The 21416-nt window shown below is 44.9% G+C and overlaps 2 protein-coding genes across 2 annotated transcripts in view; one reads left to right on the plus strand and one right to left on the minus strand.

Moving 5' to 3' along the window:
* The window catches only part of WARS (tryptophanyl-tRNA synthetase), a 29125-nt gene extending 22579 nt beyond the window's left edge, over nt 1–6546 (minus strand). Inside the window, exons 1-4 of the mRNA XM_015424441.1 lie at nt 6403–6546; nt 4897–5104; nt 1507–1714; nt 698–806 (exon numbers count right to left, since the gene is read on the minus strand). Coding sequence (XP_015279927.1) covers nt 698–806; nt 1507–1714; nt 4897–5010 — 431 coding nt within the window. The 5' untranslated portion in view covers nt 5011–5104; nt 6403–6546. The remainder of the gene's footprint in view (nt 1–697; nt 807–1506; nt 1715–4896; nt 5105–6402) is intronic.
* A 3567-nt stretch (nt 6547–10113) lies between these two features.
* The window catches only part of WDR25 (WD repeat domain 25), a 152686-nt gene continuing 141383 nt past the window's right edge, over nt 10114–21416 (plus strand). The window contains exon 1 of the mRNA XM_015424446.1: nt 10114–10847. Coding sequence (XP_015279932.1) covers nt 10146–10847 — 702 coding nt within the window. The 5' untranslated portion in view covers nt 10114–10145. The remainder of the gene's footprint in view (nt 10848–21416) is intronic.

Here is a 21416-nt window from a genome sequence, read left to right on the forward strand (position 1 = left end):
CTCATAATGTGACTAAAGCCTGATAGCCTCAGTTTAGCTTCTAGGGAGAGCTCAGGCTTGATTTGATCTGGGACCCACTTATTTGTCTTTTTGGCAGTCCCCGGTATCTGTACAATTCTCCTCCAGCACCACATTTCAAACGAATCAACTTTCTTCCTGCCAGCTTTCTTCATTGTCCAAATTTAACATTTACAAAGAAATACTGAGCCCACTGAGCATGTGGCAGCTCTGAACTCGCTTGTGAGTGACTATGTTTCTTCTCTTCGTTGGTAGGCATGATGAGATCATGAAGTGCGCTATTAAGAGATACGAGCCCTCTCAATCTCCTCCTTGCCCCTGAAAGCTTGTTTTTGTTTGGAAAGCTTGTATGCCTCAAGAGACCTGTTATCTGGCCCTGACCTAGACAGCCCAGGCAAGCCTGATCTCATCAGATCTCAGAAACTAAGCAGGGCTGACCCTAACAAGTATTTGGATGAGAGACCTCCAAAGAATACCAGGGCTGGGAGGCAGAGGCAGGCGATCAAGCCACTTCTCTGAATGTCCTCCGTGGCCCAGTAGGAGTCGCCAGAGGTTGCCATGACTTCCAGGCACAGGCGTACACACACACAAATGCAAAAATACCCGCCCCCCAAAAGAGACCTGTTCTCTGGAGTATGTGGAATGCAAGGGCTTTGCTCAAACAAATCGACACACCCACCGATGAGAAAAGAAGATGCCCCTGCGTAGGAAATGATGTGGTTTCTGTCCCGTAACTCTCTCTATTCGATTGATCAGATCTTTATCGATTTTGCTGCTGCCAAACCGAACTGAAAATAAAAGGGAGATTAGGTTATACACGATGCTGGGTACATCACCGTTCATGTGAGCACACGACCAAAGAAAGCTTTCAAAAAGTTTTTTTTTAAATATTGTGGATTGTGCTCACTTTTGAATTATGACATGCCTATAGAATATGGAATTTATCAGTGCTCTTTCAATATTTCAAGGCTAAGATCCCCATTGTTAAACTTACAACTTCCTTTTTACCTCTCAGTAAAGGAAGATCTGAAAGATGTTTATTCAGAAGTGAGTCCCAATATGTTCAAAGGGGTCTTATTCCCTAATTATGGTGTTTAAGATTGCAGCTCTCAAACCAAAGAATCTTCCACTGAAGATTTCTCATTTCATTACCCATCACTCATTTCATAGGGATTGGTGGAGGAGCCTCTACTCTGCATGCAGAAGGTCCCAGGTTCAGTCCCTGGCATCTCCAGTTAAAAAGGACCAGGCAGTGAGTGATGTGAAAAACCTCCACCTGAGACCTTGGAGAGCCACTGCCAGTCTGAGTAGGCAATACTGACCTTGAAGGACAACCTCAGTATAAAGCAGCTTCATGTGTGTTCACTACAATCATTTTAGGAAGTTTTTGAGGCCAGGAAATGGAAAACAATGAAAACGAGCTTATTTGACTGGTACTTACCAACTCGAAAAATTATTATTTTGAAAAATGGATAAAGCATCACTTACCAATAAGTTTATCGTAATCTACCCCTTTGGCGTTGGATGTCTGTACTGTCCATGGGTCTACAAAATCTTCATCTTGAGCATCTCCTGGACCGTTACTGACTGGAGTGAAATCTGTTGGAGGGGAACCAGCTTTGTATTCCTGGCCGGTAGATGTTTTATAGCTCAGCTTTAATGACAATAATAACTTAACCGCTGCCTCGATTTCATCCTGGAGGTGAAGGGGAAAAAATTAAAGCGCAACTGTGAGTTTAAGAACTTTCAGTAGCCTGACGTTGCTTCTCTGTCTTACACACACATTATGTTATATTTCAACAGGAAAATGTTGAAATGGTTGAAATTAATAATGCCAAAGTAGAGGAATCACAGCCAATGAAATCACTGCCTACTGAGAACAAGAAAATATAACTATCTTTCGGCTATGCTCCTGCAGAGTGCAGGGGGTTGGACTAGATGACCTGCAAGGTTCCTTCCAACTCTAACATTCTATGATTCTATGATAACTGGTTTGATAATATACTCAATTGGTTTGTAAACATCTTTTTACTTTTGTATGCACATTATATCACAGTTTCTTGTTCTCAGTAGGCAGTGAAATTAATTATGTACCATGAATAAGAGGCCAAAGGGAAGAAGTTGAAATGGCTGCTTCCCTGGACTCCAGGTAAACAAGTCCGAAGAGCAGGCTGAGGTAACCTTGACCACGTCAATCAAGGCCTCCATTTCAATTTTCCACTTCAAATATAAGGACAAATATTTGCCTGTCTCAAAGGAGCACTGTGGGATTTAAAGGAAAAGAAGAGTTCTTAAAGGTTCTTGGACTAAAAGTCACTGTGAAGATATATTATTTTCTTCAGGGACTGACTTCCTCTCCTCCTCCCTGCAATGCCCTTGGTAAATGCCTTTACCAGACATCCTTTGGCTTAAGCTTTCAGAATACGTCTCTTACAGATTTTAGGACCAAATCCTTGAATTAGCATTTTTGCATATTCTTCTTCTGCAACCCTTGCCCCTCTCCCACCAGCCAGCACGGTGTAGTGGTTAGAGTGCCAGAATAGAATCTGAGAGAACCAGGTTTGAATCCCCACTCGGCCATGAAAGTATGCTGGGTCAGTCACACAACTTGCTGGGCCAGTCGCTCCCTCTCAGCCTAATCCACTTCACAGGGTTGTCGTGAAGATAAAATGGAGGGAAGGAGAACGGTGTCAGCTGTTTTAGGTCCCCATAGGGGAGAAAGGAAGAGTAGAAATGAGGTTAAAAAAAGGGATTTTCTGCTCCTGTCAAAAGGCAAGAACTTATCTTGTAGTTTATGTCACTCTCTAATAACAACTAACGTCTCAAGTCACAACCGACTCATGGCGACCCCAAGACCATGGGGTTTTCAAGGCAAGAAATGAGCAGAGGCAGTTTGCCATTGTCTTCCTCTGCACAGCAACCCTTCTCTTCCTTAGGGCTCTCCCATCCAAGCACTAACTGGGACCAACCCTGCTTAGCTTACAAGTCCTGATGAGACTGGGCTAGGCAGCCTGATAGCCCAGCCATGTTACTCTGCAAATAATAAAAACAACAAGCACCACACTTTCTCCCCATCAAGTCCTGCCGATTTTCTTTTTCTGAACTGTTTATGTGGCCTGTTTAATTGTTGTTTTAGTTGTTTTTATACTGTGTATTTTAAAAGCTTGCTTTAATGTTTTTGATCCTTTGCTGCTCTTGGGGACCCTAAGCTAGGTGGAAAGGCAGCATAAAAATGCTTCAAATAAAATAAATAGAGCTGAATTAAGTGCACATCTTTGGGCCCAGTGTGAGTTCCCCTAAGGTTGCTAGAATATCCTTGCCAACAAAGGCTAAGGAGGAAGCAATAAACTGAACTGAACAAGGCTCTTCCACCAGGCTTTTGGAGCCGCTGCCAAAGCCAACATCTGACAGCCTAAGGCCAGAGAGCCCTGTCCCTCCCTGGGACCCTGACTATAGCCTGAGCTAGCCGCCTGAGATGGTCTAGGGAGATCAAGAAGCCGACTGCGAGAAGAGTAAACAACCGCTCTGTAATTAGTAATACTAGCACTTTATTACGTTTTTAGGATTAATTGCTTTTAGGATTGTTAAATGTTTTAACCAATGTTGTCTAACTTATATTTTATGTATTTTGTAAATGCTATGTTGTTTTTTGTAAGCTGCCCTGAGCCGGCCTTGGATGGAAGGGCGGGGTAGAAATTTAATAAATCTAAACTGGATTGGTTTTTTAGTGTGACTGTGCATGGGAGAGAAACAATTTGGCAGGGTTACTGCAACATGCCCTTCTGGTGACCAGCAATGGTGGCTGAAGGGTTAACCTGAAGGGTCTGCTCCAGCAGGTCTTGCTCTTACAGAAACTGAAAAGGAATTTCACCCCCCCCACACACACACAAATAATACTGAATGCTTTCAAAAGTTGCCTACAGACTGCATTTGGATTATAGGCTGTGATTCACATCTGTAAAGAACTGTGTTTCAGCACTGTGCCATGCAAGGTTGTTGGGTGACCTTGGGCCAGTCACATGCTCTCAGTCCAACCTGTCTGACACAGTTGTGATGAGGACTAAAAAGGAGAAGTGGAGAGTGATGTAAGCTGCTTTGGGAAGAAAGCCGGGGAAAATGAAGTAAACACATCACTTATTTAACAACCAGTCAGTAATATTTAATATGTATTCATCCAAAGGTGAAATGCTGTGTTTACCATCAACACTGGGAAAACCAATACCAACAAGCCAAAAAGTGCGATGAGAGATATTTGGGGAACCTTGTGCGCAATGCCTCCCAGTTAGGGAACTTGGAATTTTATTCATTCGCTCTTCTTCCAAGGAGCACTCCCAGCTGTCCCTGCGTCCATTTTATTTGCACAACAACTCTGTGAAGTAGGTTAGGCGGAGGGAGAACGACTGGTCTGACATTTGATGAGTAATTTTTATGGTGAACGGAGATTTGAACTTGGGTACTTCTGGGCCACCCTGACTTGGATTGCCCAGGCTAGCTTGATCTCATCAGATCTCGGAAACTGAGCAGGGTCTGCCCTGGTTAGTACACTTAGATGGGAGACCACCAAGGAAGTCCAGGGCTGCTATGCAGAGGCAGGTAACGGCAAACCACCTCTGTTTCTCTCTCTGGCCTTGAAAACCTTATGGGTTGGCTGTGATTTCACGGCACTTTCCACTACCATTTCTAGACTTAGTCCCGCACTCTAACCACTGCACACTCTCTCCTGCTAAGCTGTAGAAATTTTGGTACCAGGCTGTTTCAACAGATTATATAACTGGATTCTACAAAAGAGTACTTTGTTCCTGGGATATTCAAAAACATTTGTAACTGCAATGTTAACGTTGCTAAAAGTTGGGTTTTTAAAAGTTTTAAAATCCATACCTTTGGTGCTTTCTCCGCTTTTAGCGATCTGACTTTTTCTCCTTGTGCGGTTACTTGTTCAAACAGTTCAAGTGGATTACAAGAGCAAAAGCTACTGTTCTGAATGTCCGCCATTTTTAGGAGTGTAGAAGATCTTTACTATTATTATTTACAATTTACAGTGCCTGCTGCAACTCTGTCTAGGAATTTCCAAAATATCGGGTCAGTTCTAGGAAATAAGAGAATCCACTTTGAGGGAATATGATTAACATTTTCAAACAGCCTCCTTGGGGGGGGGGACCTCCTGTGGATCCATGAGGAAGAGCATTAGCAATTAACTTGCAGTCCCTTGAGGGTTTATACTACTAGCAATTGTCATATTTACAAAATCATAAGGTCACAGGCTGTTACATAACAGAGCTCATGTGCTACTGCAATTAGGCATGACATTTACAAAAAAACCCATGCATGAGTCCAGTCAGTCTACACATTTGTTTTTTATCTAGGGCAATGTTCCCTAGCCTCACTGCACTACCGCCCCTCCCCCTCCCCTCCCCACCTGATACTACTACAGAGAGTGTACTTTGAAATGAATTCTGTGCTTCTTTTGATAGAGCTTCTTTCTTCTGCACAATGCAGCTACTGATGCTGTGATCTAAATGGGAAAACTGGTGGAGGGGGAAGGTTTTTTCAACAAGTGTCAGCCTCCGAATACAATGGCTTTGTCCCCTTCAAGGAAAAGACATATACTTTGATACAAAGCTTGGCTGAGTTCAATGATGCGCACAGACTGAAGCCTTAGAAGGAAGTCCAGTATGCTCAGGGACAATGTCAGGCCACTCACCCCAGTCACACCTATTGCTCCCCTTTTACAACTGTATGTTTTCAACAATGTCTTCTTAATTTCCTCTGATTTTGCTAGATAGCAATGCCCCCCTTTACATTTCAGTCAGAGAGCCAGTTTGGTGTAGTGGTTAAAAGCGGCAGACTCTAATCTGGAGAACGGGGTTTGATTCTCCACTCCTCCATATGAAGCCGGCTGGGTGACCTTGGGTCAGTTCACAGCTCTTTCAGAGCTCTCTCAGCCTCTACAAACAAGTCTAGCTCACCATCTAGTGCCACCTAATGCTAAGAGCTGGAACTTCTGACTGCCAGACAATCTTAGGATCTGCAGGCTATTCTACACACAATGCCATATGATAATCAATCATTCCAGTCATTCCAAGAAATCCAAAAACTGAAAACTGTTTTAAATATTGTGATCCTCTTGCTTTGCAGTAGGAAATACCAGCACTTTAAGGGCTTTCCTACAGAGTTTTTTAAAAAAGATCTCACCACCCTTCAACATATATATATTTCCACCCAGCTGGTACCCGAAAAGTGAGACTCCTTCACTGAATGGGACCCAATAAACCAGGTCTTATCGTTCACCTTTCTCAGAGCACTAGAAGCGAGGGAGGCCGCTGAGCTGAACTGCGGGAGAAAGATACCTCCATGTCTCCCGCGTTCCTCACGGCGCCTTCTTACCTGCCCACAGGACCGGCCGCTTCCCTCGTCGCCTGTCAGGCCGGCAAGGACCCAATTGCATCAGCTGCGCAAGCCGGCGCGTCGCTCTTCTTCATCCGACTAGGAAACATGTTCCCTCCCCGGAACCAATGAAAAAGAGAATCGAACCACGAGAAGAGGGAAGGTCTGTCCTGAGAGCCGCCCGTCAGAGAAGGAGCGACGTCTGCTGTGAAGGCAGGACACAGATGGGAATGTTTGAGGCCGGGGTCGAGTTTCTGGGGGGGACTTTGTGAGGGGAGGACTCGCACGAGCAACGCTTAAGGCAGTGTCTCAGTGAAATGTCCCCTCCCGGGAAGCGTTGTTGAAGTAGCTCCTACCTCAGCAAGCAGACTTCCAAAGCACTGGTTGGGTACTTGAGGGTAAGTTCCAAGCTCAAGAGCTGCCTTTGCCTCTTGGAAGTGGGGGAAAAAAAACCCTTCGTTACAGTGCGTGATCCTATACAGAGTTAAAGTGGAGTAACTCTGCATAAAGCAATTCTGCATAGAATAACTGAACAGGAGTTCAGTGGCACCTTAAAGAGTAACAAAATTTATTCCAGCTATAAGCTTCTTAAAAGTGGGGAAGAAAGCTTTCTTACTGGGCAATCCCATGAAGAGTTTTCTTTTCCTAAGCGGAACTTCAGCTCCTTCACTTTTATTCATTTTATAAAGTCAGAATTGGAAGGGTCCCCAGTCCGATCCCCTGCTCAGTGCATGAAATCCAGCTGATGGCTGCCCACTCTGTGGTTGCATATAGAGTTGCCAGCCCAACCCCACACAGTGGCAGGATCATTTGGGGGGTGGAGACCTGCAAAATGGTCCTGCTTGACACTGGTCACTGTATTGTGCTCTAGGATTTCCCCAATCTCTGTGATTAAAACCATAGAGATTAGAAAGATTCATAGACTGTGGTGACTATGCAGCTTCTGGGTTCCAGCTGAAAGTGATGACGCAGTTTGAGTGATGCTGTTTTCCTCTTGTCACTTCACTGAGCACAGTTGTGGGTTGCCTGCTTATAGCAAGCAAATGGCACCCCTAGCTGAACACCTTCAGTAAAGTTCTCTATGTAATTGGTTCCATTGTCAAACCACTGTTACTCTCAGGAAATTTCACCTAATGTTCAATTGAAATCTATCCTTCTGTAACTTAAGCCCACTAGATCACGTTTTGTCCTTTAGAGCATCAGTGAGCGTTTTCCCTCTTCCATGTGACAGGCCTTCAGGTATCATGTCTCCCTTCAGTCTTCTCTTCTGTAGGCTACCTAATTCCTTCAAACTTTCTTCATGTGATCTTCATCCCTCCCAGTTTTAAGTCACCTTCACAATTACAACTTTATGCTGTCCGTCCTTCAAAGAGCTCGGGGCATATGATTATCCCTGCCCTGCCCTGTTTATCCTCACAACAACTGTGTGAGATAGATTATTATTCCATGTGGATGAAGACTCTTGATACTAGATTACAGCAGCTGGGTTTTACAATCAGTGTTCGCTCTAAGCTGAGTTAGTGTGAGCTAGCTCACAGTTTTTTAGCCTCCAGCTCACAGATTTTTGTCCTAGCTCAGGAAGGATGGCTCCAGAGCAAACTAATTTATGTGGTAGCCAAATCGCTCACTCACAACTTTAATGCCAGTAGCTCACAAAGTAGAATTTTTGCTCTCAAGACTACACAGCTTAGAGGGAGCATTGCTTACAATAGAAGAAATTCTCCAACTGGGTTAGGCAGAAACCCTCTATTGTCAAGTGTCATTTTACCAATCTCAATTATGATAGCATGGTAAGTTGTGCTCATAAAGTTTGTTCGACCCAATTCTGTGGTATTTTGCCACCTCGATTCTTCCCTTCCTATATGAGATATTTACCAGTTCTTCATTATGTTAGGGCATTTGCTGCAGCTGTCTTAACACTAACTCCTCTGAAGTATTGCATGGGAGGTTTTGTAATATTCCATATTCAGATCGTCTTTGCCCATGTGGCCTGGGTAAAATTGATACTTTATCTTATAAAATACTGGAGTGAGCCTTTTTTACTGGTTTAAAGAATCACTGGATTTTGCCTGTTTTATCATGTTTATTGTTTAATAACCTTCAAAGGGTTGTTGTTTCCCTTCTGATGCTAGACAGTGACCTGAATGCAACCTTAAGGTAAAGGTTTCCCTTGCTCAAAAGCCAGTTGAATCCAACTCTAGGGGACAGTGTCATCTCTGTTTCCAAGCCAAAGAGCCAGCACTGTCTGAAGACCTTTCCGTGGCATGTGGCTGGCATGACTAAACGCCGAGGGGGCATGGAACGCTGTTACCTTCTGACTGAAGTGGTACCTATTTATCTACTTGCAATTTCTTGCTTTCAAATTGCTAGGTTGGCAGGAGCTGGGGCCAGAGATGGGAGCTCACTCCGTCATGTGGCACTAGGGTCTCGAACTGCGGAACTACAGGTCTTCCAGTCTGCAGCTCAGCGTCTTAACCTCTGAGCCACCTTGGCCCTTATCAACCTTATCAGTTGCTAAATTCCCATCTATCATATGTTCCTTTAGAAACTAATTTAGTAATCTTCTAGTCATTGCTCAAGCTCTGTTGATCAAAGGAGCTCTGGAAAGAAAAGGTTTGGTTGAAAGAGAATGATGGCCGTGAAGTAGTCCATTAAGTTTCCTGGCACGTGAAAGCTTTCCAGGCTGTCTGTCGCTAGCTCCTACACTACACCAGTGTTCCTAAAACAGTGGATAATTAGCAGAGTTGTTTTGGGAAGGCTGTTGCAGGCCAGTGTGGAATTAATAGTATTTACAACAAAGTGTGAGTCAAGCTTGTAAAATGGATAATGAAAGATGTAATTGTGAGCATAGTAATGGGAACTAGGTGAATCAAGGCCGGTGTCAGCATTCCCTGAGGGAAGGCAGGTGCCGGGGCCTAGGGTTTCAGGTGGGGCCCACTGCTCCCACCACCTGCCCTTCCCCTGCTCACTGGCAGCCAATGCTGCCCTGCATTGGTTATTGCCACCTGTGGACAGTAGCCGGACCTGCAGCCAACACAGAGCCACGCGGCAGGACGAGACCTGCCGGAAGAAGCTGCTCGGGGAAGATTGGCTCCAGAAAGGGCACCACGGTGCCAATATCTGAAGCCGTGGAAGGAAGCCGGATGACAGCTAGCCCAGGGTGCTGGTAGGCAGTCACCACCCTGTAGACAATGTGGCCCTAGTTAGGATTAATTGGTTGGTTAGAACCACTATGTAAACCGCCTAGGGACCCTTCGGGGTCAGGGCGGTATATAAGCCGAAGGTATAAATAAATAAATAAATAGAATATTGTGGTACTCCCAGCTGCACAGGCTGCCTAGCACAGCTAGGAAAAGAGCATGCAAGGTATGTGAACGTGGGAAGCGTGAGGGCTTACAAGTGGGTGCAGGAAGGATGCACAGGCAAGGGGGCACACAGTTGGAATGGGAAAGAAGTCACAAGCAGAGGACCTGATGGGCAGAGGAAAAGAGGAGGCTCCTGGACACTCTGCATCCAGCCCCCCCCCCAAAAAAACCCACTTGGAACCAGCCATGAGATGAGTGCTATAGCATATGCATATTGAATTGGCAGGTGATCATAAGAGCATCTTGTGTTAATTTGACTGACGACAGAGCTTTGTATAGTGAAAGGCTGTTTTGAAATGTCAGTTCTTTTCATTGCAGAAACTATTCACCATGAGGCTCTGAAGGCAGAAGCTGCAGAATTTTGATATATCTGACTCAATGAACTCATTAGTTGCATATGACGATTCGGACTCAGAGACAGATACGGGCAAGTCTGAAGATGCTCTTAGCAGTGAAGCGATTCTTGAAAATCCTGCCGTGTCAGCTGTTGGGTCCAAGGGTGGATTCAACACAATTTCTGAGAGCCAAATCCAGTCTACAAATTATATGGCTGATTCTAAAAGGAACGTCTCCCACCGTGATCCCTTTTTATATCATATAGAGGCTAATAAAAAGTCTTTGGCAGTAGTGCATCCTAAGAAAGTTTATCCTGCTGCATTACAGATGGCTACTTGTAGTCTGGAGCAATCATGGAGTCCTTTGCAGAAAACTCAAGCACTTCCTGAAAATGAGAGTTATCCTCAGAAGAAGAGGGCCTGCGAGGACAGTGGTGCTACTTTACAGGGGCTGAGACCATACATTCCTAAAAGACTGAGAAAGGAAAAAAATCCCGAAGCTGAAAATGGGGGAGAAGGCACAAGTAACTCAGCCAAGCCTGATGTTGCAGGAGATGGAATGTCCATTAAAATTTCCAGATACATCATGCCGTACATAGGATCCAAATATGAGGCAACAGCAATTCCCACAAACTTGGTGTTTCATATGTCTGAACACAGAGGTCCCATCAACGTTGTCCAGTGGTGTCCTGTACAGAAATGGAGCCACATGTTGCTCTCTGCATCTATGGATAATACTGTCAAGGTAATATGGTACAGAATGGATGAGTTTGCATTGTTCCCTGCTTACCGCAAAAAGGGATGGATGCTTTTTAGGAAGGGTAACCTATGACATTTCATGCATTTTGAGAATCACCATGACCCTTTTTCAGTGATGTGAGTTATTTTTATGGCAAAGGGTGCTTGCTTCTGACTATTGTGCAGGCTGTGTTTGTGTTGTGTGAAGTTTTCTATTGACAGACTTCTTTGCTAACCATGAAATTGAACTTCTGCACATTGAGGGGGTGGATAAAAAGCACTGCCACTGCGGGATCCTATGATCAGTGCCAATTTGAGTTGGAGAGAAACGGGGGGTGGAACTAAATTGGAGGATTGTATAGTGATGTAACTCCTTTCCACCTCTGCATTGAGTAATGGGGATGTTTTTCAAGTTCTGTCCTTGCTTCTGGGTGATGGAGGGTAGTGGTGGTGGTCTGCTCTTTGTTTCAAAAGGCCAAACCCAAGTTGAGAGGAATTATGGCGCTGCTGATGGAGAGCTGTTGGCTATAATGTGCCTTCTTGACCTCAGTCAGCCCCCATTGGGTGAAATGAGGGTGTTTCCAGCCCCCTCCCCCCAAGTGTGTTTATGCCAAATAGGGCAGCTGCAGCAGCAGTGATGGTGGAAATCTGAAATAGCTGTCAGCTCCTGTGTATGGGGTGGTAGTAGTACTAGAGCTAAGATAAAGGAAATTAAAGTAAATGTATAAAAGCTAAGATGAATGTATAACTGTATAAAATCTAAGACTTCACTGCCACAGGAAGTGGTGGCGGCTACAAGCATGGACGGCTTCAAAAGGGAATTAGAGAAGCATATGGAGCAGAGGTCCATCAGTGGCTATTAGCCACAAGGTATAGATAGGGACTCTGGGGCAAGCGATGTTCTGTCATCTTGGTGCTTGGGGGGGTCAACAGTGGGAGGGCTTCTAATGTCCTGGCCCCACTGGTGGACCTCCTGATGGCACTGGTATTTCTGGCCACTGTGTGATACAGAGTGTTGGACTGGATGGGCCTTTGGCCTGATCCAACGTTGGCATCTCTTATGTTCTTATGTTCTTATGATATGAAGTAAAAATAAAAGCCCCAGAGACAGAGCACTGCCTTGCAACAACCCACAATAATGCTCCAGAAACAGAGGTCGTGGTAGGTTTTCTGGGTTAGCTTAGGATGGTGAAGGCAGCTGAAATTAGGAGGGTATTGTAATTCTTTATGTATCTGTGCAGATTCTGCCAGTAAGTATGGGCATCTGGTATGTGGATCAGCCTAGTATGGAACTACAAAGTCTGAAATTGTCCTGAGTCTTATAGAGGGGCTGTTTTATATTCTGGAATTCACTGCCAGGAGATACAGCAGTGTCCACTAGCATGGGTAGCTTTAAAAGAGGATTAGAAAGATTGATTGAATAAAGATCTACTAATGGATACTTATTTTATTTACTTCATTTGTACCCCACCTTTCTCCCCAATGGGAAGTCAAGGTGGCTTACATCATTCTCCTCTCCTCCATTTTATCCTCACAACAACCCTGTGAGGTGGGTTAGGCTGAGAGAGTGTGACTGGTCCATGGTCATCCAGCCAGCTTCCACGGCATGAGTAGAGATTCAAACCTGGGTCTCTCAGATAAGGGCCTGACACTTTTAACCACTACACCATACTGGTTGTTAGCACAGTGACTAAATGGAACCTCCACATCCAGAGGTGGTAAGTGCTAGGAAGCAACATCAGGGGAGGGCTTTGACCTCTGTGCTTTGTTGGCTGACTTCCTGGGGCAGCTGGATGGCCATTGTGCGACACAGGGTGCTAGAGTAAATGGACCACTGGCTTGATGCAGCAAGGCTCTACTTATGAGACCAAAGGTCCATCATGCATTCTACTTTCAGCATTAGCCAATCAGACTTTTGGGGAGGGGCTTCCATGTATGGCAGACCCATTATGGTACTAATGGTCAAATAACACAGCCCAGAGAACGCTTAAGGCACTTGCACTTCAATGGGTGATGTCCCTTGAGACATCACCTGCAAACCAGGGTTAGGAATCTTGATAACTTTCCTGCATTTTGTTGAGAGGGACGTTAAACAGGGTCAGCCCTGGTTAGTATTTGGTTGGGAGACCACATGGAAGTCCAGAGACACTATGCAAAGGAAGGCAATGGCAAACCACTTCTGAACCTCTCTTGCCTAGAAAACCCTACAAGGTTACCATAAGTCTATTGCAGCTTGATGGCACTTTCTGCCACAACCACAGCACTGGCTTTTCTGGGTTAATCTAAGATGGTGAAGGCAGCGGAAATTCAGATGGTATCTTCTCGATGTTCCCCTTTCAGTCTTAGGAGAGCTCTTGAGAATGTGAACTCATAACTGATGTTGGGAATGCAGGGATTGTTTTAAACTTCTCTCTAATAATGGAATTGTATCTTTAGGAACATTCACACATGCCAATGGAAGTTAATAGTGGTAGCCTTCTGTGTTGGGGAGTTTAGAAGCCTTAAATTCTTAAGCCTTTGAGGATGTTTTAAATTCTTATGTTTCCATTTTGTGCCTGTGTGCTGCAGAGATATTCTCACCGTGTGGAAAGGTGTGCAGGCTTGGTCCAATGACATGTCCCCAGGAATAAATTAAGGAAGTATTATGGAATATAAGGCAAATGGTTCATCAGCCCCCATTCTCATTTCCTCTGGAAGTATCTGGAACTGAATTATAACCAAAGAGTGTAAATGCTGCAAGCAATGCAGTCAGTCTAAGGTCATAGACCTCTTCAGGCAGTAGGAGTATACATGATGGGTCATGTTGATTAATATCCAGTGGCGGTCTTGCATTTACCCTGGATGGATTTTTTTGCACTGTATAAAAATCCAGGGATGGCGTCTTCTAATATCCTGAACCAGAGGCATGACAGTCATAGATCTGCTCTGAAACTTGCCCTGTCGCCTTTACCCTAGCTCTTGATGGGGTTTGTGTCATTCTTTGAATCATTGCCTGTTGCTTCCTTCTTGGGTCTGAACGGAATTCAATATTCAAACTGTGCTTGTGCAGCTTTTAAAATTTATCTAGCGCTTAATGAAATATTTGTGTCTGCCGTCCCTTTCCAAAGGGGATCTAAACTGTTGGATCTTGATTTTCACTCTTCAGTGGCAAACAAAGCCTGTGTTGCTATTGTTGCAGCCATGATGTCTCCAAGCAGGGCTGGTCTTGGTGTCCCATTGTAGGTGACACATGTTGGTATCCCATTAAAGGGGCAGCAAGCGGTCAGTTATTTACTGTTCTGTTGCCACCCACAGGGGTTCAGAAACTGGATTCTCCACTCCACATAAAGGGGGTTGAAATGTTTTGATGTTCACTGCCTTGGGGACCCTATTTGGGTGGAAAGGTGGCATTAATAAAATAAAACAAATAGTCTTGGCTCACTGCTGACCTCAAGATCACGTTCCAGAGTGAGTTCCTTTAGAGCCCAACCTCACACTTTGTCCGAAGGGCAAGGAAAATAAAGTGTGCAAATCCTTAGATACCGATTAGAATTGCACTCAGGGGTGACATTTACTGACAGGGTGAAATTAAGGAAGGAAAAATGAAGGACAGCATTTTACTTCCAGTCTCTTACTAAGGTTTTGCTAAGTCTCCCAGGGGGGGAAAAACCCAGGAAAGTGATGGGATCTTTGAAATGAGGTCAGCTTGTATAAACTGCCCTGCAAGGAGCTATCAGTAGAGTCTGTAAGATTAATAGACAATTATTCTAGGAATTTCCCACCATGCTGACTTTTCATGAATCTGTACGAGTAACAGAGATTGCAGATTCCGTTCCTTTGTCAGGTGGCCTGGTCCCATTCTCTGCTTTAGTTGCTCCAGAGGAGACTTGGCACTGCAATAGCTTAGGCCAGTAGGGCAGAGCTAGTATTTCTTAATTTAGAATATATGTCCACCCTAATTGCTCCATATAAAAATCTGCAAGTTAGCTTACAACAATAAAGATTCCAAAAACAACGAGGAGAAAGGGTAAGAACAGCAGCAAAAAACCCAAGCACACATGCAATAAAGCAACTGAAAACAGCATCAGATACAATTTAAGCAGCTCATGAAGTCCTAAGCGGTCAACGTAAAGCCAGATAAAAAGATGCTCTGAGTAAAAAGAAAAGGAGAAAGCATAGGGGAGGGGGAATCTAGAAGGCCTCAGAAGACAAAAACCTCTTTGCCTGAAGCCTACAAACTTTGAAATTATACGGTAGGGAAGGATTTTTTGAGCACTGGTGTCACTGCAGAAAAGGCCCTGTCTCTGGTTCTCAGCTTCCTAGCCTCTCAAAATGCCAGCACACAGAGGATGGTCTCTGATGAAGGCTTTAATTGGTAAGCTTCCGAGGCCAGGTGCTAGAGGCATTGACTATTGGTGCAGAACACAGGAGGCAACTTCCATGTGCCAGAGCACAGGTATCTGCTGTCCTGGATCCCCAAATGGTGGTGGTATTGCTGCAACCGGTGCATCCTGTAGGTGCTGTGGCTCAGTGGAGGAGCCTCTACTTTGCATGCAGAAGCTCCCAGGTCTCAGCATCTCCAGTTGAAAGGACTAGGCGACAGGTGATGTGGAAGATGTCCATCTGAGACCCTGTAGAGGTGCTGCCAGTCTGAGTAGACAATATTGACCTTGATGGACCAAAGGGTCTGATTAATTTTAGCTTCATGTGTCTGAAGTTGCCTTACTCCCTCAGATGATAACAGTGCAGTCCTAAGCAATGTTCCCTGTAAGGTGCGGAGTCTTGTGAGCAAAAATTCTACTTTCTGAGCTACTGGCATTACAGTTGTGAGCGAGCCATTTGGCTACTGCATAAATTAGGTTGCTCTGGAGCCATCCTTCCTGAGCTAAGACAAAAATGTGTGAGCTGGAGGCTAAAAAACTGTGAGCTAGCTCACACTAACTCAGCTTAGAGGAAACACTGGTCCTAAGTGGTATTTCATCCTTCCGTCCATTGCAATCAATGGGCCTGAAAGCGTGAAAGTATGCTTGCACTGCACCGTTAGCTCCGCGATGCCTGTTCAGATCAGCAAAGGCTTGCAAAGCGTTAAGCTGAAATCTTTCCTGCAAATATTCCAAGACGCCTGCAGTTCATAGGCAGCAGAATCTTTTCCACACCTGAAACCTGAGATTCTTTAACTGGAGATGTCTGGGACTGAGCATGGCAGATTCTGTCTGCAAAGCATGGGCTCTCCTGCTGAGCCTTGCCCCGCGAGCTCCTACCCCCAGCCGTTGCTTTCCCGCAGACCTCAATTATTCCATTCAGTGCACCGTTGGGTTATTGCACCAACAGTTCTTGGCTCCTGCCTGCGCCCAGCATGTCAATTGTCTGTCCCAGCGGCTTCTTCCAAATCCGTCTCCATCTCCTGGCACTTCACGTGGAGGAGTCAGCGTAGCCAACCCCAAGGCGTGCTCTGTTCGCTCACGTGTTGAAACAATCGAGACTTAAACTCCGGAGTTAAAAAGACTTTTTCCTTGGAAAAAAGGAAGTAACGCTTCATGTCATACACAACTTCTAATTTCACCCTGACTTTCTGTGACCTGCTGTAAGCTATAATTTTCTAAAAACTCCGCTCTTTCTATGGATTCTAAATGACGGCTCATAGGTTAGCTTTATAATTAAAGCCCTTTGATGTTTCCTAGGCTTGCTGCAATGATGTTGCTATGAATTCTACAGCTTTAGCAGAAGACTTCTGCAGCGTCCCACTGCTGGTGCTGATTCTCCCCACATCACCAGGTGAAAAGTTCACATTTTGCTGGCCCCAGCGCTTCTAACTTTGCTCGTACATTGTTGTAAATGGATACAGTTATCGCTTGGGCTTTGATTGATGTGAGATGTAGCTTTTCTGTGCTACCTGTCAATTAGTTAATTAGTTAGAGAGAGGTAATAGTGAGCATGGAAGGCATAAACACCAACGCCTTGGCATAATTATGTAGGCATGAGAAAGGTGATGCGTTCGTTAAGCTATACTTTTCCTGTGTGGATGTGGTAGCGATGTATCACATAGATATAGGTCCCCTCCCCTTTAGTTAATTGCTTGGCTAACCCCTGCTGAATCCTTATCTTAACTTTTCTCCCATAATACATGAATACATAAAGCTGTCTTATATTGAATTAGGCCATTGGTATATCAAAGAAGTATGGTCTCCTCGGACTGTCCGTGACTCTCTAGGATCTCAGGCAGAGGTCTTTTACATCACCTATTGCCTGGTCGTTTTAGCTGGAGATGCTGAGGATTGAACCTGGGACCTGTTCTACCACTGAGCCATAACCCCTCCCATTCAAGCTTCTGTTATTTGTTTCTAAAAATGAAAGAGAGAAGCTGCTGCTTAAAAATGAATGTTTTAGGTGGATGAGTAAGGTAATTCAGGAAAAGGCTGCTTAGATTCTTGCCTCCTTTCTAGAAGAATCCATGATTTCCATAGAAGTCTTTTTTGTTGTTGTCGTTTTGGCTGTCAAGTTGCAGCCGACTTATGGTGACCCTGTAGGGTTTTCAAGGCAAGAGACATTCAGAGGTGGTTTGTCATTGCCTGCCTCTGCGTCACAACCCTGGACTTCCTCAGTGGCCTCCCATCCAAGTACCAACCAGGGCTGGCCCTGCTTAGCTTCTGAGATCGGGCTAGCCTGGGCTATCCAGGTCAGGGCAATAACAGTATACCTATATGGGATACACCCATCTGCCTTAAGTTGGATTTTTGTTTTGTTTTGAGAAAGTCGGACCTGAAATGTTGTAAATAAGTATGAGTCTGCCCATGACTTAAGACTAGCTGTTTCCCTCCTCTGTGAGGCCACACCAATTGAGCCAAAATTAGTGGGTATGCATGGCTGGACTTCCCCAGGCTTGGAACTTTCTGCCCCATAAAACTTATCTGCTTTCTGTTGGCCTTCTAGAGTTCTGTTAAGGCTCTTTTGTTCCTGAAGATGTTGGGCAGTAGGTACAACTGATCTCATGCTAGGGTGCAGATTTGCCCTTCCCTCGTGCTGATTTGTATAGATTTTTGTTGCTATTTACTGGTCTTGTTGCTTCTATCACTACATTGTTGTTTACTGCTGTTTTTATGGCTGCTGCAGGCTGTTTTATCATTGCTAGGGCTTTAGTCTTTTGTATTATTTTTATCTTCTTTAAAAGTTCACCTTTAAGCCGTCTCTAATGCATTTTTTGAAGCGGAAAGGTGGAGATGAGTTTCCTCTTCTTCTTTTGGGCTTTGATGCATGGTTCCATTCCTTCACGGAAAGAAATTAAGGTGTTCATGAAATCCAGCCCCTTCTTGGCCTTTATCTTGGACTTGAGAGCCCGCGAGCAAATCCAGCCTACCGTCCCCTCTTCTGTAAAAAGGACCCTTTAAGCCTGACAGCCTCCTCCCTCCCTCTTGCCTGTCAGCAGAGATAGCACCTGTCACAGAAGACACAACGGATGGCTTCATCCCAGTCCTCCCCTCTGAGATCTTTTTCCTCTTAAGACAGTCAGTGCTTTGAACTTCAGTCAGAGGTCATCTTCATGGTCTGATGGGTCTTTTCAAATTAAGTGGAGAGTGGGTTCTTAAGCCCATAGCTCTTTTGCAACATGCTTTCATTTGCATTAAATCCATTCATGCATCCATCCATCCATTAAATGCAAAACAGCCTCACTCGGCACTCTGGTGGGTCGCTGTAGGCTGACCAAGAAGCCAGAGGCCTCTAACTGTCCTTGCTTGCGACAACTGTTTGCAAGCTTGCTGATTTCTAGCCAGCCTAGAGTGAGCTTGCTGTTTCAGAACTGCCAAGTAGTGCAGTTCACTAGGTAAGGAAGAATTGCATTGCATTGTTTAACTTAAGACCAAGTGCCAAACTCCTTAAAAAAAACCTGGGCCTCTGAGAAGTTCAGACAAATAAGGCATAACATAATAATAATATATTGGATTTATACCCTGCCCTTCACTTGGAGTCTCAGAGTGGCTTACAATCTCCCCTCTCCTCCCCACAACAGGCACCCTGTGGGAATTGGATAAACATATGGAGCAGAGGCCTATCAGTGGCTATTAGCCACAAGGTCTATATAGGACCTCTTTGTCTGGGGCAAGTGATGCTCTGTATTCTTGGTGCTTGGGGGGGGGGCAACAGTGGGAGGGCTTCTAGTGTCCTGGCCCCACTTCTGGACCTCCCGATGGCACCTGGTATTTTTGGCCACTGTGTGACAGAGTGTTGGACTGGATGGGCCATTGGCCTGGTCCAAAATTGGCTTCTCTTATGTTCTTATGTGAAGTAGACGGGGCTGAGAGAGCTCCTTCGAGAACTGCTTGTGAGAGAACAGCTGTGAAAGAACTTGTGACTGACCCAAGGTCACACCAGCAGCTGCATGTGGAGGAGGGGAATCAACCGGGTCCTCACAGAGGCCGTGCTCCTAACCACCACAGCAAACTGGCTGAGGATAGGCTGCCATGACCTGGATGGCCCAGGCTAGCCCAGTCTTGTCAGGTCTCAGAAGCTAAGCAGTGTCAGCCCTGGCTAGTATTTGTATGGGAGACCACCAAGGAATGCCTGGGTCACTGCGCAGAGCCAGGCAATGGCAAACTGCCTCTGAACGTCTGTTGCCTTGAAAACCCCACAGGATGGCCATAAGTTAGCCGTGACTTGACAGCAAAAAAAAAGAAAAAAAGGCCAGAGGCCTGGACCTGACTAGCCCAAACTTGTAAGAGCTCAGAAGCTAAGCAGTATTTGGATGGGAGACCTCCCAGGAAGTCCAGGGTTGCTACACAGAGCCAGGCAATGGCAAACCACCTCTGCTCATCTCTTGCCTTGGAAAACTCATGAGGGTTGCCATAAGTTGGCAATTACTGGATATCGTGTAATTATTACTAAGGATAGGCCAAAGTTGACAACGCGTTTGCTGCAAAAGAAGACAGAACCCGTTCAGGTAGTTTAAAGCGAATCGGCGTCAGCTGTAAAAAAGCATTTTTGGTATCCTAGTTCGGCCTCTGCCACCATTCTCCTCCTGATAGCTGAGCCTTGGTTGTTTTTATGCAACTTGGTTGCATGGTTGATTGTCCTGATCTCTGTTGCCTTTCAGAGAATGGGGAGGTTTTTTTTTTTAAATTACAATGCAAGCTTCTTTGGAGGGAAGAGGTAGAAATCCCCCAAAGCAGCATATAAATAGACCTTTCTTTTTTGATAGCTGAGCCTTGGTTGTTTGTATGCAACTTGGTTGCATGGTTGATTGTCCTGATCTCTGTTGCATTTCAGAGAATGGGGAGGTTTTTTTTGTTTTGTTTTTTTAAATTACAATGCAAGCTTCTTTGAAGGGAAGAGGTAGAAATCCCCCAAAGCAGGATATAAATAGACCTTTCTTTTTTTTCTTTCTTTTTTAAAAAAGGTGTTAATCAGCAGGCTTAAAATCTTAATTGTGTGGCAAACAGTCCTTGAAAGCTGTTTCATTGTTATTCCTCCAAACAGTCAGGGATGGGTTTGTAAAATAAGTTATTGATTTTTTGTTAAAAGGACAATTTGTAATATTTGCTCCTGCCCTCTTTGATATCCTTTTCATACCAGCAGAGGGCACAGTTAGATTAAATATGAATAGTACAAGAGCAGGATACCAACAGCAGTTTAAGCGGCTCGGTATGGTCGCGGTCACTGTGGGAAGGCTGCTTTGTAGTATGGATCACAGCAAATGGCTTGAGGCAGAAGTGGCCCAAGCAGCACCTGCAGGCTTGCTCTAGTCCAACAAGACTCCGGAACATCTTGTCCCCCCCTTCTATGAAACAATCCGTCTGTGGGCACGTTGCCTCTTGGTCAGGTGGAAATGCCCTTACGGACCTTTGCTTCTCTTTGTTGGCTGCTTTTATTTATTCACTTGTTTACTTTATTTATAGCTTGCCTTTCTCGTAGAGACCGAAAGCGGGTTGCAGAATTAATAAAAAAAACCGCTCACTCATACAGCATCAGAACAAGGCAACGGCAGAGAATTAAAAGACGGCGCAAACAACTAACTGCCTAAAGCGAGGGATGCGACGGATCATGTCCCATCTTGATCTATCTCCAAAGGCAGAAAACAATGCAGTAAAAGCAGGGGGATAGCAAGAAGAATCATTGCCTGGCATTTGGTCCCCTCCCTCAGCTTATTCAAGATACGCTTGAAGACTTAACTTTTTTCTCATGCTTTCTAGGACTGAGTTTCTCTATTTGTTGTCCCCTCCCTTGCTTCTTCCCATCCAGTTCGTGGCTGTCTTTTTTTATAGCTTGTCTTTCTCGTAGAGGCCAAAAGCGGGTTGCAGAATTAATAAAAAACTCCGCTCACTCATACAGCATCCGAACAAGGCAACGGCAGAGAATTCAAAGATGGCGCAAACAACTAACTGCCTAAAGGGAGGGATGCGACGGATCATGTAGTAAGTGGAATTACGAAGGCTGAAGAAAAGAGCAGGATTCCAGTAGCACCCTAAAGACTAACAAAATTTGTGGCAGGTTATGAGCTTTTGTGAGTCACTGCTCACTGCAGTGACTCATGAAAGCTCTTAAAGGTAAAGGTTCCCTTGCTCGAAAGCCAGTCGAATCCGACTCTAGGGTTGCGGTGCTCATCTCC

The sequence above is a fragment of the Gekko japonicus genome, unplaced genomic scaffold (assembly GCF_001447785.1).
Source record: "Gekko japonicus isolate JY-2015 unplaced genomic scaffold, Gekko_japonicus_V1.1 scaffold44, whole genome shotgun sequence".
NCBI lineage: Eukaryota > Metazoa > Chordata > Lepidosauria > Squamata > Gekkonidae > Gekko > Gekko japonicus.